Source organism: Danaus plexippus (assembly GCF_018135715.1).
Source record: "Danaus plexippus chromosome 9 unlocalized genomic scaffold, MEX_DaPlex mxdp_24, whole genome shotgun sequence".
Lineage (NCBI taxonomy): Eukaryota > Metazoa > Arthropoda > Insecta > Lepidoptera > Nymphalidae > Danaus > Danaus plexippus.
Window position 1 is genome coordinate 859,803 of NW_026869847.1, and position 18,716 is coordinate 878,518.

The 18,716-nt window shown below is 43.6% G+C and overlaps 1 protein-coding gene across 1 annotated transcript in view; it reads left to right on the forward strand.

The window, feature by feature from the left end:
- Nucleotides 1-18,716, forward strand: part of LOC116767258 (mediator of RNA polymerase II transcription subunit 13) — a 41,159-nt gene that overhangs the window by 11,544 nt on the left and 10,899 nt on the right. Inside the window, 12 exon segments of the mRNA XM_061527336.1 lie at nt 1,432-1,585; nt 1,588-1,734; nt 12,698-12,782; nt 14,682-14,765; nt 15,043-15,206; nt 15,280-15,557; nt 15,800-15,888; nt 16,450-16,527; nt 17,156-17,300; nt 17,387-17,494; nt 17,579-17,736; nt 18,535-18,682. Coding sequence (XP_061383320.1) covers nt 1,432-1,585; nt 1,588-1,734; nt 12,698-12,782; nt 14,682-14,765; nt 15,043-15,206; nt 15,280-15,557; nt 15,800-15,888; nt 16,450-16,527; nt 17,156-17,300; nt 17,387-17,494; nt 17,579-17,736; nt 18,535-18,682 — 1,638 coding nt within the window.

The window sequence follows — 18,716 nt, forward strand, 5'->3', positions numbered from 1 at the left end:
ACTTTCGCGATGCTGCGTCTCCCTCTATCCGTCTATCTCCGTCTCGCTCCCGCCTAGCGGTGTTCGACTTTTTTTTGTCCGTGCAGTTTTTTCCGTTCTCGGTTATACTCCCTTACGTACATTGTTGAGACGGAACTGTTATTTTAATTGTTTATAAAAATTATATAGCAGTGGAGTCTGTTTGTTCAAGAAATTTATATGGTGTTTTATTAACATAATATTTGGCCGTGATATTACCGCTTCGAATAAATATATTGATATTAGTAATTTTTATTTAATGTTATATTTTGAGAGAAAATTTGTATAACAAAAAAAAAAAAAAAAAAAAAACGTCTGGCCGCATTTTCGGATTAATAATATTTATACAAAAAATGATAATTAAACGTTTAATCTCCTGTCTGTTTATCGATACGGATTTCTATCTAATATGTATCTCTTTACGAATCAAAGCGTTATGACAAATTGAATCTTATATTATTTGAATTAATAATTACACTACAAAATAAATATCTGAAGTAGCGTGTTATCAGTTTGTGTTCAGTATAATACTTGAAATTTATATCGGATTTAGAGAAGCCTTGCGATTGTAATATCGAAACAAGTTATAAGTCTATCATATAACACGAAGTTTACGAACTATTGAATATTTCACTGTAAAGATATATTATATATTAAATATATCAATATGTTATATTATCATATGGTTGAATGTGTCTGTTATGTTGTATCGTCGATCGATGCGTGCTCACGTCATACTATAGAAAGTGAGTCGGTCCCGCGTGAGCGCAGCCGCCGTTAGAAAGCGACGGAGCGACCACCGAAAACATTGTACGGTATGCGATGACATCGAGCAAGCCAGGCGGCCGAGCATGGTTTATACAAAAAATAACACGTCTCTAAGAACGGTTGACGAAGATCACGGACGATCATAGTCGTACCCGGCCCGGAATCGAACTCGTCCCCCTTACGACATTAGGTCGATGCGACCCCACGCGTGTCTGCCAGGTGTGGACCCTTTCCTGCAGATGGTAACGTCCCGCTCAAGAACGTTGACCCTCCTACCGACGGATGTTACGATCCAGCATAGCAACAACGCGAGCTTCTCACCTTTCGACCACTTTTTAATCAGCACATTTGTTTTATTGTGTAAGAATATTTAGCTTGATTAGGTGATGTTCATACGAATTAAGCCGAAGGAAGTATTGTGCAAAGATTAATCAGATCTAACTTACGTTTTCACATTGTGGAACGTCGAATTACGGTTCCGCACGCAATATTATGCAGTACTGTTATAAGTTATCATTGCAACTTCGGTCGCAGGGGGATTTATATAGGGCTACAGAAATAATAAAGTATTCCCGATATTCATTTCTCGTCTTCTTTAACTGACGATCTTATCAGACAATCAGCTGACCATTGCCCGTGTTTCAGACGGAGTTGTATGGCATAAAATGGCGTAAACTGGTGTGGGGCGAAACGAGCGGCGTGGGTGCCGAGGGCGAGGAGGGCGCCGCGCCGCTCGCGGACCCCGTCATCAGCAGCTACGCCCGGTGCCTGGCCGGGGACATCCTGTGCGTGTGGCGGCGCGTGCCGGCCCGCAGCCGCTCGACATAGACATCGGGCTGGCCGCGCCGCCGCCGCTCTCCCTGCGCGCCTCCAAGGAACTCTGGATCTTCTGGTACGGCGAAGAGCCGGACCTCAACGGACTCGTCGCACCAGAACTCATAACAAGCCGTGAGTACATAACTTCAACCTCTATAAAAACATCATACGATCAACATGTTATGGATATAAAATACTACATTATATGAGAAACGTAGACGATGTTCCGCCTGGCCTGCGTCTTAATGGATAAACTTAACAGGTCGTTTAACGAGTCTCCGAGAGAGCTTGTACCGTCATCGGTAACAATTACGCGACAGATTAAGATCCCGTGACAACAGATCGTCCTGACGACTCTCAGCTCCAGAGTCGAGCGAACTTGACACATAGTTATATAAATGACGTTCAACATTTACAGTACAGGAATACAATACAAACTGATACACTATGATGTATGTTAAAATCTTAAATTGGTACGATAATGATAACGTTAAGATAAATAGTTTAACTTTAAGTTTGAAAATGTTTTAACACATGTCTTGATACATGTGTGTATATAGTTAACCAAAACACGTCTGGAGTAAAAGTGTTGGCTGTGTGTCAAGAAAAGTTTATTGCATCGTCGAAGCCTGTCGAAGGCTAGTTACGTACAAGTTCGCCGTAGTTACAACAGGTGGTTGTATCAACATACAGTCAACCACTTGGTATACTTTTATTTTGATACAGATTTCGCAAAATATTTGAACTTCAATAAGTTTCCGATGACATTCTAGTCTTCGTTTTTTAAATAATGTGTGATTGTATAAACATGTCCATTGTGTTACGTGTGCCGTAACTAATCTCAAAGTTATTGTTAATAGTTAGAAACTTTTTAATGGACACGTTGAGTAATATCACAACATTGTCGATTGCCAACAAACATAACGTTCAGGCGGATACACGGCCTAGCTGCTCTGTCCGCTTGTCTTCGAAACATTGCTTCGATGAAGGAGACAATTATATTGATACCAAATAGAGACATTTACGCGTTTTGATTATCGTATGATATGGAAGGATTCGATGTTTCTAGAAGGCGTGTCAATGTGAATGTAGCGCTTCGTAGTCCACACGAAGCTTCTCTCTTCTCGGAATGTTGCTTATGATTTGTTTTTGCTGCAGTAACATAAGTGTTGAACATATTACTCCTTTCATTATTCGTTTTTGTACGTCTATATAAATCTATATATTCGTACCGGAATCCGTATTATTGGAAGCCAGTCCATCTCCGTCGATCGGTACAAGTTCACGGGACTGCGATTCCCGAAATAGATCTGGATACGAATATAACACAAACGGCCCTTATTTTAGATGCCGTCCATCGTGACAGTGCTCCTCGGAGTGTATACTCAAGGTTCTCTTTGTTAATTATTCTTTAAGCTTTATAAAAATGTGAATTTCGTGCCAAAGCTTGTTCCGCTATATAATAAACGTCTTTAACAAAGTGTTCTCCGAATCTCATTACCTGTAAATAGCTCTCCGGTATCCTCGTTCTGTTTTCCTCGTGTACGTATCGCTATGTATAGTAGTAGTGTATACTTTATAGTGATCTCGTTTTCTCACTATCAACAATAATTCTTATTAACTTGTCGGGCCGGTTTTGTTGGGTAATAGAACATATATAATTACGATTGATTATTGATACACAAAAGAAACACTCTTAATATATAACATACACTACGTTTATTTGATATTGTTGAACGAGAGCTTAAAATTTCACCATTAAGGAAGACATTAGCGCGGGCGCCGAATTACGTAACATGACACCTATGTGCGAACTGGTATTAATGATATAATATGTGCCACTTATACAGATAAGCTTCGAACAGGAAACAAGCCGTTCATTGAATAACATATATTTGATTGTTTGTCTTTTTTAACATGACGTATGTATAAACTTAAGGGCAAGGTTACTTTATATTATAACGGGAGTCCCAGATTTAAGTTTACACTAAATTCATGATTGATTACAGTTTTAAAGTTTTTTACCGATTAATTCTTCTGACACATAAATAGTCTATTGGGTAATTTTGATTACTTCACGCGATGCACGTGTTAAAAAAAACTTATAACGTTAAACTGTAGCTATTGTAATGTTTGTACGAAGTTCTTCGAAGCGCATGATAAAGAGCGTAGCTGGATCCCTCGGGGATGCTGCATCAGATCGAAGGGCCTGCGACAGCGGACGGAAATAACCGAACGTCTCAACATACAAGTGAACGTCATCTGGGGGGATGACTGATTTAAGCTGGTGATGAAACAATATCTGATAGAAGTATATAGAAGTAATAGCCCGGAGATCCGACAGACTGAAGAGTTTCGACGAATCAAATGTTCCTGGTTTTGGCGCCAGAATATAAATTATATTACAAAAATATTCAATATCTAGACGCTATAAACTATAGTAGTAGCAGTGATGTCTATATTAGCAGTTTGTCGTAATTAAGAGTATTAACCGTATTTGAAAGCAGATTAACTGTTCGCGGCAGTCAGCGGTGTTCGCTACAGCTGTTAATCTCTTTATACCCGCACACGATGGATGGAGGGTACTTACAACGGATTGACGGACGATACGAGGGAACTGTACTCACTGACACTGCACACTAATATTGGAGATTTTACCACTTTCAATGGTATTTGTATAGATACGAAGTCATTTCGATTTCAAGGAATTATGGATTGACATTTAAATATGGATGTTGTTATTTAAACATGTAACTATAAAATGAAAGTGCAAGAAAGTTGAGTCACGTTTTGCCATGGACACCAATACTGTATCAACCATCAATACATATTATAAAACAAAACTCCTCGCAGCGTCTGTCTGTTTAAAACTACTGCACCGATTATCAAACAGTACCACCACACGAAAGCGTGATTCTCGAGGAAGGTTTTAGTATATAATTTTTTAAGTTTTTGTATTAACTTGTGTGTACGTTAACGATATTTGTTTAAGATATCTGGAAATATGAGCTGTCTGAGAGCTTTTAACAAAAACGCAGCCCAAAGTCAAAGTCTTTGAGATATACGTTACAATAATATGGTGGAATTGTGTATCTTATATAGGTCTACAGAAAAATCCGCGGTGGCATATGTCTGTATCTAAAGGATAACATACTATATTATTCATTTTATAACTTAAAAATTGGCATTCCTCAAGCGTTTATTTGAAAGCTATTTACATAAGTACCGTACTAAGTCTTATCAAAAATAATTACTTCTTTTTCAAGCTGAAAGTAATGTATCTGTAAATTACTTTTTAAATCATTTAAATCGGGCATACCATGTGAAAGTTATCATAATATAAGTTTAATAATCTCAAATTAAATAGGGTATTTCATATCTTTTGTAAAGGGCCTGTGCGAAGCTGGGCCTGGTTCTTAGTTAATTAAAAAGTCAGGATAAAAAATAAAATATTGTGTATTTAAACCTAAGAATACACGAGTGAAACACTCGTAAACGGTATTAATAAGTCCATTGTTATACAATGTTTGTAATGAGTAATTCTAGTGATGTGGTTCAGTTTTCCTCTGTCGACGTGTCACGATACTAAATACCCAGGCACCCAGGCACTCCCTGCACATATCATGGCCGATTAACACAAAAAGACGTGTACATACTACAGTACTTATAGAAGGAACTTTATTTAGCTGACTGTCTGCAATAACGGGCGATCGTTTCCCATCAGTCACACGGTATTACCGCTAAAGCTCCCCGCAATCAGAGCAGAGCTCACATACGGCCATAATATATTAAACATAATTTTCTGCGTCATATATTAATTGAGCGTTGTCATATTTTAAGACAGTAAGCCAATTTGTTTTGGTCTCCGATCCAATATCACAAAACTTCACTAAACTTGTCTGGTGCTGCGAACACGAGCTACGGGGTGTTCCTTTGAGCGACCCGCTACCTACACTATGATAGTTTATATTAATCAGTGTCGCTGGAAGCAAACCTGATTACTCTCACGGCGCTGATGGCGGATAGAGTTTCGTCGCCCGGAGCCAATGGCACGTAGGCGGAGAAGGCACCGGGCACAAATGTCGAGCCACCCCCGATGAACCCACTTCACAGGCTTCCATCGTAACCAAATTAACAAAGGTCAGCATCAAAGACGATGAAATACGTCTGTGTATAACACAGAGAACGTACTATACACACCAGAAAAGCGTATGTTTAATTTATTGACGATTATGTTGCATCACCGCTACCGCAGCAATTAAGGGATCGTATCTGGAGGAGGGCAGGCCGGGGGGCGGAGGCCGGGGGCGCGGGCCGCTCGTGCCGCCACCACCGCAGTTATTTATTCATTATGCGGACCATATCGCCACAATGAGCATCCATAATATTTAATCGTTTAAAGCTGCATTTTAAACGATCGTATTAATGCTACCGTTCGCGGTACAAAGTGACACTGGATTATTATGTTTGTCGATTGGTCCATACTACATGGCAATAAAGAGTTTATATATCTGAATCTCAAACTGCTCAGAAACGTCACATATCTCAAAGAATGGAAGATATTTACTTTGTATCTACTTGTTAAAAGTTCTTTTACAATATTTGCTTATAAAGTATATATGAATATTCCCTGTTAGGTTCAGTAAACTGTATTATTAGGCAAACTTTGGAACTGTTGTTGTAATGAACTCTAATGAAGGCTTTCACACCGATGCACAGCACCAATGTTCTCTGATAATGTTTCCGCAAAAGGGTGACATTCAAACAGCTCACACTAAACCATACAAAACAGTTATCATTTAAATCTGCCTCATGACGAGTGTTTAAAATGTGTTAATTATAATATACGGCTCCAGTTCGCTGGCGACGGAAAGTAGCCGGGAGAGTGGTTCACTGAGCTGCGAGGGTGATTTAGTGAAACAGTCTGCGAGTTTAACGCTCACTATAGCTGTAAAGTCAATAGCCTCACTAGAGCCCGGTGATAAAGGGGGGGTTTACACGCTTGGCACAGAGAGGCGCGGGCTCGGCCGTGTTCATATTGATCTGTCACCCTAACCCTTGGCGCTCAACACGTGTACTCACACTGTGACCTTCAAAATACATTGTTATAATGTTATATAGAAGAAAAGTCAAATGTCCTTACATACTATGAGAAAATGACTTCTGACATTTCACCAACTTGTTATCTGATAAATAATATATTTAACTTATAAATTTTAAATACTAAATTTATCCATTCGGTACATTTAAAAAGTATAATATTTATATTGTATTGTGTGAAAGCTGAACCAAAATGTGCTCCATCATAATATATTGATGCGGCGTTCAAGCGAGGTGGCGCGCGATAAATTAGGTGCGAAGTGGCGCGAAGACGGCGATAAGTGGCACCCGCGCCGACAGCAGCCAGCCGACAGCACTGCACGCTGGTCGATACCACCCGCCACCACCCGCCACCACCCGCCTCCATCCGCCACCAACGAAACTACACCGTTTATAACAAATAAACAAACAATGGAATTACATGTATATATTATTTAAACGAGACCTTAAATTTCGTTGAAATTTTCCAGTAGTTTTATCTCTCTGTTAGATCTAACGAAACCGGAGTCCGTTTAAAGTCTAGACGGATTTACTTACTCGTGAAGTTGTAATTAGACGATTAATGTAAGCGATCGCGTTGCGACTTACTCGTCGCGTTTTATCCGAACCCCGCATTAAGCTTCGCGAAGCCTACTACATGTCGACGTTTAGTCCTGCTAAAAGGTTTTTCCGTCATTTCGAGTTACATTCACATATATGTTGACCTAAAGAATATAAAAGCAAACCTAATTTTCTAATGTTTGATATAAAAGGTTGCCAAAAAGTTTTACTTTCGTACAAAACACGGACGTTCGACTGGTTTGATACAACTGGTCGGAGCGGGTTTGCCCCCGGTCAGTACCGACACCTGATCCTCGCTGCACATGTCTCCGCGGACAGATGTTCGGACTTCAAAGGCCATAAGCAGACAGCAATAGTGTCAGTATTCGAAATGTAATTCATATTTAGTCCTTCAGACACTCATGAACCAATTGATACTTTCATAGTGTTTTCTTGCCGAACACTTCGCCGGTAATGGGTTCGGTGCGCATTGTGTTACACACAAGTGTAGCGTTTGATGTGAGTGCACCGCGCATCTCAGTCTCCGCCGGTGGGATGTCTTGGCGAGAGCAGTCGTTGACCCACAGCGCGCTCCACTTACACCATGATGTATGAACCCTCAGACAATGTCGTACATCAACATAGATGCATCACCTGAATAGAGTCTACATTCATGTAACATACCTCTGGCTACGGAACCGTTATCGTCTTCTTGTATTGTCAAATATTATCTCGTGAGGGTGATCTGTTTGTATAGGATGGGTATAGAGCCTTATTACAGGTACAGCCGTCTCCGGGAAAATTTCAAGATTAAAAAAAAATTGTATACTATACGACTAAAAGTCAGTGTCTTCTAGACTTAGGTGTATTTTAACTTTTTAGTGCAGGCGTGTAAAGACATTAAAATATAGTCCTCTTTTATATTAAAAACCCGTTTCAAAATAAAAAAAATAGATCATTATACGTATTTTTATGTGAATGAGCTTTAAATAGAAAAACCCGAAATATGTTTCTCTTTTTAATGAATGTCGCATTTAATAATAAATGTATTAATGCAGTCGATGTTAATGGAGTCAATAGTAAAACTGTACATTTTATGTTGATTCTGTTCGAACTAACGTTAAATAATATGGTAACGACCCGTTACAGTAATTGGTCGGGAGATCGCGGCCATACAGCGCCACTGCTGTACACAGCACTACAACACAGTTTGAATTAACCGTTAAATAAATGGATTTATTATATACGGAGATTATTATATATTTAACAAAAGAATGAAAACCAAGATTCACCTTTACATGACCAACAAAAATTCGGCTAATCACACATTTATATTTTGCATTTTTATAAATACAGTGTAATGCAGCACTTGTCACAACACTATATTATCTAAGTAGACCCTTTAAAACGCCGTCGACATCCGTAACTCTGAGAAATTAGGCGGAACGATTGCTCGCCGGCCGTGGGAAAGGTCTCCCTCGCTTTCTCTCTCTCTGTCTCTCGTACTACTCCTTACTCTTACTCGATATCTATAACGGTGGTCTACTGTTAGCCTTTACTATGCCTGCGTTAAATTAAATCTCCATACCGCATCGTCGCCAAGTTCGTTAACATGAGGCTCTCTCGCGTGTTTAATTCCGTCGTCGCAGTAAGTGCTAGTGGTTTGTTTTATTAATAAAATCTCCGCCGCTCCTTGTATCGGAGGCCTATTTATCGAGGCGCGCGCGCACCCGCCTTAGGGCCGTCGATCGATTCCCGACGCTCACATAACACGGTCATTAACTCTCGGATCAATACCACAAGTATCGCTCCCTAATATCGTTCGCATTTTTATTTAATGCCACCATCGATAAAGATCTCTTTAGAGTTATTGGTAGCTTTACCGTTTTGATATTCATCTATTTGTCTCGTTTTAAAAATGTCCAGGACGTGTTTAAACTTTATATGATAAATAATTATCAATGTCCGTGTGTATGTTAACCGTCTCCGACATTACCCGCGGGTGATGTGTATATCCGTGATATCTAGAGAATGCGAGAGGGAGACGTCGCGATGCAAGCTGCGTAACTCGCGCAGATGGCTTCGAGAGCCTCCCGCACCCGCACCGCACCCGCTCAGCACCCGCTGTGTACATGCGAAGAGGTCACGTTCACATAACACCACCCTCACCGATTTATAGTTAGTTACCAACACATTAACTGTTATGTCGCCTCACCGGACACTAGATAGTAAATCTCTGTCCCGGAACTTGTAATTAAAACGATCGCTGTTTGTTATCAGTCAATCGATAAAGAAAAAGCTGTTCAGCTCGTGTATGTGCGGCGTGAGGTGGTGTGTCGCGGGCGGTCCGTGACGTCTGCCCGCGGCGCGGTAGTGACGTCACGATCACGTGGGCGCGTGCGACAGAGACGGAATGATCTACGCTCGCAAAATACATACATTGATTAGAAATTTGTATCGGCCGGATATCTGTCTTAGATTTCAATCTCCAAAACGTGATACGTGAGCTAGATTAAAAAAAATATTTTGATAATTTTTTTAATGTTTATTATTACAAGATAACACAATATAATATGTGTAAGACACTCAGACACATTTCTCTCGTTGTTCTAAGAGTTGGTATGAAAACAATGTGTGTGTATCGCTCGCGGCATGGCGTTGTAAACAAATGTAGCTTGCCGCATTGCCGCGACGTTGCCGCCCCGTGCCGCTCACTGCCGCCCGCCCAGCCTACTGTCACTCGACTACCAATAACCGCTAACACTACACTACCTAATATACATTATTATATATTTTATTAAGCTTGTATTAAACACTTTACATTGTAACGCCACAGGCATGTAGATAATAGACGTCAACATGTTCGGTGAGAGGTGATCCCCCGAAACACATTAACTGATAGTGGCGGCGCTGTATGAGCTCAGAGTTTTTAATGTTTGTGAACATGATGGATGTCAACACACAAACATTATTATTGTTATTGTTTTCTGTATCGTGAACTGCATCACTAATGATGCACGCGAGTCACACGCCACAGCCAGTTATGCTTCTCTGTCCGCCAGCCGAGGCGCGGACCGAGCGCTATATTACTCCTCATTACGCTTGTATGTAACGCTCGCCATGTCTATGTCTAGTTATAAGCTAATATTTATAATACTTCCGCGTTTCAAGAGTTGTATTAACAGACTCTTTTGAATCCTCAACGTAGTCATGAAGTCGTGAAATAGTATGGAATTTTAATGTAGCAGGCCTTCGCTTTATGTGTTCTGTATAATGTGGTCATCGTCACGTGTCACAGTGAACTTAATAAATCGCTGTCCCGACTACGACTGCGACATTAAATTCAATGTTTTATGTTCGATCACATTCATATATTTGACTGCGGCTCGCTCCGGTGCCGCCGACTGAATAGCTGATTTCGTAACCAGCAGGAATACATTAGAGAGGGAAACGACAGACGGACGATCGAGTGTCACAGGTAAAGATGGCTGGCTGTCTAGAGAAAAGGTTACAAATGGTGGCGAAATGACACCTCGGGAATGATCATCGTCTGGCGATAGTTGGTCGGTGGAGGGCGGGACGGCAGGGCGGCGGCGCGAAAGGTATCGATCTCTGGCCCCGACCACATTGGGGCCGGATCGAGACCGGACCGGGCCGGATCGGGACCAGGACCGGACCAGACCGACACATCGCGACCTTGAACAAAGCCCCACCTCCCACCCATAAGTAGCGCATTCCGTTACACTTCTCTATTGTCCAACTTGACGTTAACGCGTCTCCTTAATCGTCAAATTTAGTTCAGTCATCTGTAGTCTTATTCTTTCCGTGTTGTAATAGATGCTGAATGATATAAGACTCGCTATTAATAAGTTGTAATGTATAAGTTGTATGGCGGGCAACCATTGGCTGTCTAAGGACATATTATATTTGTAAATACATATTTATATTCTAATTGTCCTTAGACCACCATCGTTGATGTGCTATGGTGACGATACCGTCTACCGTCTACACAGAGCATACAGTGTACAATACCGTCTCAGGAGTAAGTCGGTCCGCGGTCGGATTCTATGTACAGTAATGTAACCGTCCGCGGAGACGGCCTTGCTGTTTGCTAGATACGGAGAAATCGAACGACCGACACGATAGTGACTGCGGTCCGACAAAATGTTACTGAACCTTGTATTATATTGGCGTACGATACGTGTCGAAGAATTCTCGATATTGTTAACACGTGTCTCGTCGCCGTGCACATCACTAAACAGACAGGATGATCGGAATCTTAATCCGTCTCCCTCGAGCAGTGGATTTATTTAATCAATTTATGATGCTCCGTCCGCGGACACTTGCCTCCTTACTAGATGCCCTTGAATGTCTTCAACTGACAACTCTCGCCGTGTGGCTGCGAGAATGAAAACGGACACGCTATTTATTAAAACTGGTTTCCGTGACACCGAAACCGAATCATATGTTGTTGAGAACGTTTTTCAGTTTGACGCTATTTGGATAATGTTAGAGGACGTTTGTGGTGGATATTATACTCGATAGAACGAGAGAATGTTAGCCGGCGATAGCTACTGGAAAAACTAGTTGTAAAGAGAGGGCGAGAGATGGCGCGCACACCTGGAGCACGAATGTCAAGGCTGCGCACGAGGGGCTTGGAAACGGTCCAGCATCCAGCGACCACACGTAGGGAATGTATATACTGTTATGACTGACAATAATATAATAGTTACTTGTTAAAAGCAAAACATGTGTATATGTTTACAAAATGTAAGATGAGCAACGTGCTAGAAATTTCTTACTGTATTTACCAAAGTGGCAAGTCGTCGGCTTGTTTACTTATATCATTTCGTTGCGATAAACTGAAGTGGAAAATTCAATGTCAATTAAAATGTTAGTAGCGCTGACGTTCGCATGCGTGTCGTGTCGCGCGACAAACACGGGCACGTGCACCTCGACCGGAGAGTTACGTCACGGGGTGCTCCGCCTCCCGCGGACCCTGGGAGCCCCGCGGGACAGGGACGGGGCGAGAAACGGCGGGGCGGAGACGGCGCCCGCCGCGTATTGTTTTCAAAAAGAAACGCCGGTGATAGGACGAGGTTATCTTCTAATTGCGACCGAACCGTTCGGCTGGTCCTGTAGTACAGTAAAACGAAACAAATGCTCGGCTTGTAATATCTCGACGTGTCTCGTTATCAACAACACGTTGCGCGCTTATTGTTGTTGATATTTGATAGTCCCCATGATGTAGTCTCCTGTAACTCACTGTTAGAGGCTTCGTACAGATGTAATAATCTTAATCAGCTTCCTCTATAGAGTAAGTCGCGACTGGAACACTCGATGTAGATCGAGTGTCGCTGTAAGTGTCAACGGGACTACGGAATATAAGAGAAAATAAAAGACTCGTACCTTATAATATGTAATATTGAAATGTTTTTCCTTTTTTTGTTTACAGAAGGCGATCAAGGTTCCTGGGAGAGCGGGCTGTCGTACGAGTGTCGCTCGCTGCTGTTCAAGGCGTTGCATAATTTGATCGAAAGGTATTCGCTTGAAGCGTGTCGTAAATTACATACTATTACATCATATTAATATTATTATAATTATGCATATACATCGACGGCAATAGTGTCAGTTGTCGAGTGGTTTACACTCAGTAGTTATCAAGAACAAAACATGCACCGGGGACACTGCACCGGTTCGAGGAGCACTCGCTATACACACGGACACACACAGCGAGAGACAAAGACAGACACACGCATACGAACATACATACCGTTGGAGTTATATCATCATTATACGCATAGTTTTGAGTGAGGTTTCTGCATGGAGTGATAATGATTACAAAAACTCGAAAGATTACCAACCTGTTAGTGGCAGGAGGCTGATCCGGCTTATCGAAATGGAATAAGATGAAACTAATATGAGCATCATATTAACTGTGGATATAAATGAGGTGTTATTAAAACATTTTATAACTTTAATAAAAAATAAACACGTTTCATAATATACGACAAAATAAAGTAACTATATTTTCAAAGGTTAATATATGTATAAAAAATAACAACTGCTTAATATTTAACGTATATAAAATTACAAACCATAATATTGAAAACCGAAACAGATATAAGACAGCATTGTTATTGTGAGGATTCTATAATTAATTCAGCGGTTATGTCACCATGTGGTTAGAGCTGACCGGTGTCGTGAGTTTTAATGCGATGTATTATAATTTATAATTAAGTAAAAAAGCGATTTTTAGAAAGGTAGTCCGAGCCTAATTTGGTATGAGGTGCGCGAGCGCATTGCTACGTTGTTATGGAACTACCGAAAATCACAACTCTCAGTATTAGTCACTATTACAATAAGACTATTTTCTAACGTCGAAGTCCTCCCGATACTATTAAGGGTCAGTTCCCTGTCGCCGTGGATCATATCGATGCGTGTACTGTGCTATGGTTAGTTCGAGTGTGAGCGATAAAAACAGTATCGCAAGCAGTCGGCCGACGGATCTCGGATATGAACGAAATCCAGACGAGTCGTCGACCCCGGCGGCCGGCACCTCAAAGAAACAATGCGAGCGGCGAACAGCGCGACAATATTACTTACGTTACTAGCTGAGGACGGACGTTTGCAACATTTTGATGTATATAAAAAAAATCGCCCTACCATACAGATAGTGAAATTATAGAATGAAGAGTTTTTAACTTTTTTAAATAATGTCAATAATTTATATTTTGAACGTAAATTAAACCTCTAAGTAATGAGAAGACGAAATGTATATTTTTTTTACATTTTACGGTATGGTTTATGGTATCAGTTGTCACGACAGCGTTATGAGCGCGTCATTTTACGTCTCCTGCAAGGAGCACACTGCACACCCGTGTCATAGTAAACTTTTAACGGCTCACAAGTTTAACGACTGTTACATCCTTATGGATTCATGTTTTGATTCGTTCGTAGTTTAATGTGATATAAAGTTACAATACTGTGATAAAATGTACCCGCAAAGGTTTACAATGTCATGACTACAGATAAATAGTGAGACATGAATCAAACGACTCAACGCCTCCAAGTTACTCTCGATATATTTGAATAATATATATTAATAAAAAGTATTATTTGATATTGAAATCTTAGAGTTTATTATAAATTTATCATATATAGCAATTATATTGTACGGACGAGGGAACAAAGCCTTTTGGATGTAAAACATGGAAGTATTAAAACAATACAAAGGTACCATCACGCTGCGCAGTGCGGAGCATAGATGTCGCTGTCGGAACACTCACACGGACCGCATACAAAGTGCGTTACTACTTATACACTATACCTAGCCTCTACAACACGGCCATGTTGCTAATACACAATGGTTTTGTTCGTCGTGCTGCGTTCAATATTATTATTATTATATAATGTTTCACTTTATTGTGCTATTTCAGATGCCTTCTGTCTCGCGACTTCGTTCGTCTCGGCAAGTGGTTCGTGCAGCCGTACGACGGAGACGAAGAAGATGTCGGCAAAAGGTTTCCTTTCATAATATTATATAATAAGCATTGAAACTCAAACTGTCCGTCGGAGGTTACACTTGTTGCGACTTTATATGGGTCGTATACAAATACGCTGTCGTGGTAAAACACGCAAGATCACCTCCTAGATTAACATGAAGATCTCTGTGTTACACTCGTCAAGCCATCAGAGTGGGACTTCGTTCACCTTCAAACAATACAAAATTCGAAAAAAATTTAAAATTTTATATCGAGTCTACGTATTGTATGTAACGTGTTCCATTGAATATTCCAGCAGTCCTTGGCACCTGTCGTTCTCGTTCGCGTTCTTCCTTCACGGCGAGAGTACGGTCTGCGCCTCAGTAGACGTGCGACAACACCCGCCCGTCCGCACCCTCACCGCCAAGCGCCTCGCTCGTCTGCATACGCCGGCCGCCGACCGGCGGGGGGACAACAGGGGTGAGCCGCTCACGCCTCCCGGCCGAGGGACCTCCGCTATAGCAAGTCACTAACGACCGTTCTCCGCTCACAGTGATCCTGGCACCCTTCGGACTGGAGGGGCGCGTCACGGGCCGAGAGTGGGGCGAGAACGACCCCGGCACGGCGCGTCTGCTGGACGCTTGGCGGCAGCTGTACCCGCTGGAGCAGGGCTGCGGGGCCGTGGAGGTGGAGTGCGGTGGAGTACGCATGCCCTACCCCGCGCCCTACGCCCTACTCACCGAGATGGAGACCTGCCGGGACGCCGCGCCGCCCGCCGCAGAGCTGGCCGCCCGGGCACTGGCCGCCCTCGCCACACCACACCCGCACCAGGTACACACGCACAGACACGCGCACACACACACACACACGGGGAAGTGGGAAACGGTGACCCCCATGATGCTCGGGGAGCACCGAGTACGCTTCCGACAGACACCGAGCTTATATACCGATGAATTTTATTGAGAACTAAAGTAATTCAGGTATACAGCCTCGAACATTTTTCTACCTCTCACATTCCACATTCACTGAAACATGTCCCTCGACCAGCGCCCTGTACCGCCCTGTGTTTCCAGACGGCGGAGGTGTGCTACTCGGAGACGTCCGGCGACGCTAACGACGACTTCCTAGATCCCACCAGAAAGACACCCTGTACCTGCGCCAAGTGAGTGTTGAGCTTAGGACGTAGGGCATATGGTAGATGTATGTAGATTTACAGTTGTATGTACCGTCGGGTCGAGCCGTATGGCGCCGTAGATGTCAACGAGATCTGTTTGATATTCGTCAGGCGACCTCGCCGCCCCATACTCCTCGACTCGTGCGGGCGGTAGTTATATATAGTATTATGTATGCAGTAGTGCAGTATATAGCATTAGATGTTCGAGCGTGTTGTGTCAGCATTTACCTTTATGTATGAACTATCGAATTAATACGTATCTATCGAGTGTCGGCGTGGCCGACGTCTTCTTGTATTTTCGTAACGTATGTAGACTGTTCAGTAGACGAGTGAGGCGCATTAACTGTCATAGCGGTGCCAGCGTAGCGCGCGGACAGGTAGATGTTATGGATGTGAATGTCTCGGTATAGCGCGGGTCGTAGTGGACGGACCTTTAGAAGGTCCACTTCAGAAATGGCAGAGCTCTCGGTCGCCAGAGAGCGCTTCCATTTCGTATCGGAGCCCGCTCGCCGTCTCGGTAGAGGGCGACACTAGCGTGACGTTGTGCAGGTGGCGGCGCCGGCGGTCGGCGCGCCCCCGGCCCCCGCCCTTCCACCGCCGGCCGCCCGTCCGCGCCCGCCCGCCGCCGTGAGTACACGGCCTCGCACCATGTCTCGATGCTTGATACCGCTTCGCATCAACTATCGCTGACCGCATGTTTTGGCTGTATTGCATTTGTCGCTTGTATTACTAACCGGCTTGTATGTATGTATGCTTCCGTATATCCTATGAACTTCCGAGTCGAGGTGAAGTGTTACACGTCGGTGTTGTACGGTGGCATGCTGTCTATTAACCTAACCCTCACCCCGCACCGCATCGGGAACTTTCGACTTGTATGTGTGGTAACACGAACATACCATTAGTACCTTGAATAACTTTGGAAAAGACGATAGTCCATTGTTGTGATAATAAAATAATGTCCCTTATCTTATTTTCTTTATTCTATCGAATCATGAAAGTTTGAGTATTTTGTATCCATGTTAAAACTGATCAAAGAGCGGCGTCGAGTTCATTCCGTCATACATGCCTAGTGACATCTACCTCTCACAACATAACTCGCACGCCTCCATCTCCATCCGTCGGTCCGACGTGTCACTCATCTTCGGACATTCAGTGTGTTCCATCGGGGTTCGGCGCGGTCGGTGACGCCAGGCGACCGTCCGGCCTCACCGACCGCCGCGACCCCGCCGGTAACCGACCTCTCCCCGCCTTGCAGAGCTAGCGGATGCGGCGCGGGGTGCGCGGGCGGAGGGGGCGCCTGCTCCCCCGGCAGCTGCGGGGCCTCACCCGCCGCCGCTACCTCGCCCGCCGCCCTTACACACGCGCCACACGGACAACTCACCGCCCTGACGACGCACCAGGTATGGAGCCCCTCGGACCCGACCCGCTTCACGTTCACCTGATCAGCCCCACCTTCACGTTTATATGACCGCCACTTGTATCGCAGCAGGTCAGCGTGCCGACGACGTTACACACGCCGGCCCCGACGCCCGACCCGCTCGCGCCGCCCACACCCGCCCCACCCTCCGCGCCGCCTCACAAGCTGTACGCGCAGGTGAGCCTCACCCGGCGAGCGCGTCCGCATGACCGTGGACCCGTGGACCCGTGGAACCTTTGTGAACGTGAGATCTGTCCGCAGGGAGAGTCCCCGGCGGGAGCGGGCGGGCCGTGCGCGGGCCAGCCGCCGCAAGAGGCGCTCCGACGACCGACCCTGCCGCCGCCCGAGAAGAGGCTCGACCCCCTGGAGGACGAGCACTCGCTCCACATGCTGTACGACTACACCACCGTGCACGCCTGGTCAGTCGCCTCGCCACAATCACGCGCTGATCGTTCTTCGACCGCTGCGTACACTGTCACCCACTCGTACATCAACAGTCAACGAATCCCTCAGATGTGTCGACTCGATCTCTCCCAGATGATTCATAATATATATATTTTTTAAAATAGAAGGCGTTAACCATACATTTAAATTTTAATCGAGGAATGCCAGAAAATAGGTTCTATATGATATGAAAGTAAATACTGGGAAATTAATTTTTGTACCAAAAATATAATGTGTGTAATATCTGTTCATGTCTGCCTCGCGGCCATCAGGTATTGTAAACATTTATATTTACGGACACGAATTATTTTCTTATCATCCCTGTAGTATTTTTTATATTTTCCTCGAGTTCATTTCTCAACATGTGGTTACTTCTTTTCTGTCATTATGTTGATGTTTTTCGTCTTCCACGCTTTTTAGATAAATTATATATATATGTATTTTCGAAATTATTGTGGACAATATTATAACAGATCACTAATCAGCCATGATGCTTAAACCCAAAGACACCGTCTCGTTGACGGACGTCTTTGTTGCGAGAAAATAACACGGTCACGTCAAAATTAAGAATTTTTCGACGTGAATCTACATCTCGCTATAACAGTGACCGTATAGCGCACCAGGCTCGTCTCAAGCTTACGACGGCTGCGTTCATGAACGGATACAAAATTATCGATTTCGAAAATAGATATAAAATATCAATGCATGTACATAGCGCTGGACGTTCCATGTACACGAGCTCGTGCACGCCTGCTAACCGGTGATATCCCCAGGCTGGAGCATCCTGTGAAGCGCTTCAAGAGCGGCGGCGAAGCCCCCCGCGAGTCCTCCCCCGCCGGCGACCTGTACGCCGGACACGACCACACCCGCCTGGCCGCCACGCCCGCACACGTCACCCTCAAGATAGAGAAACAGGATCAGGTCAGTCACACGACGTAGAATATATACCGCGGAG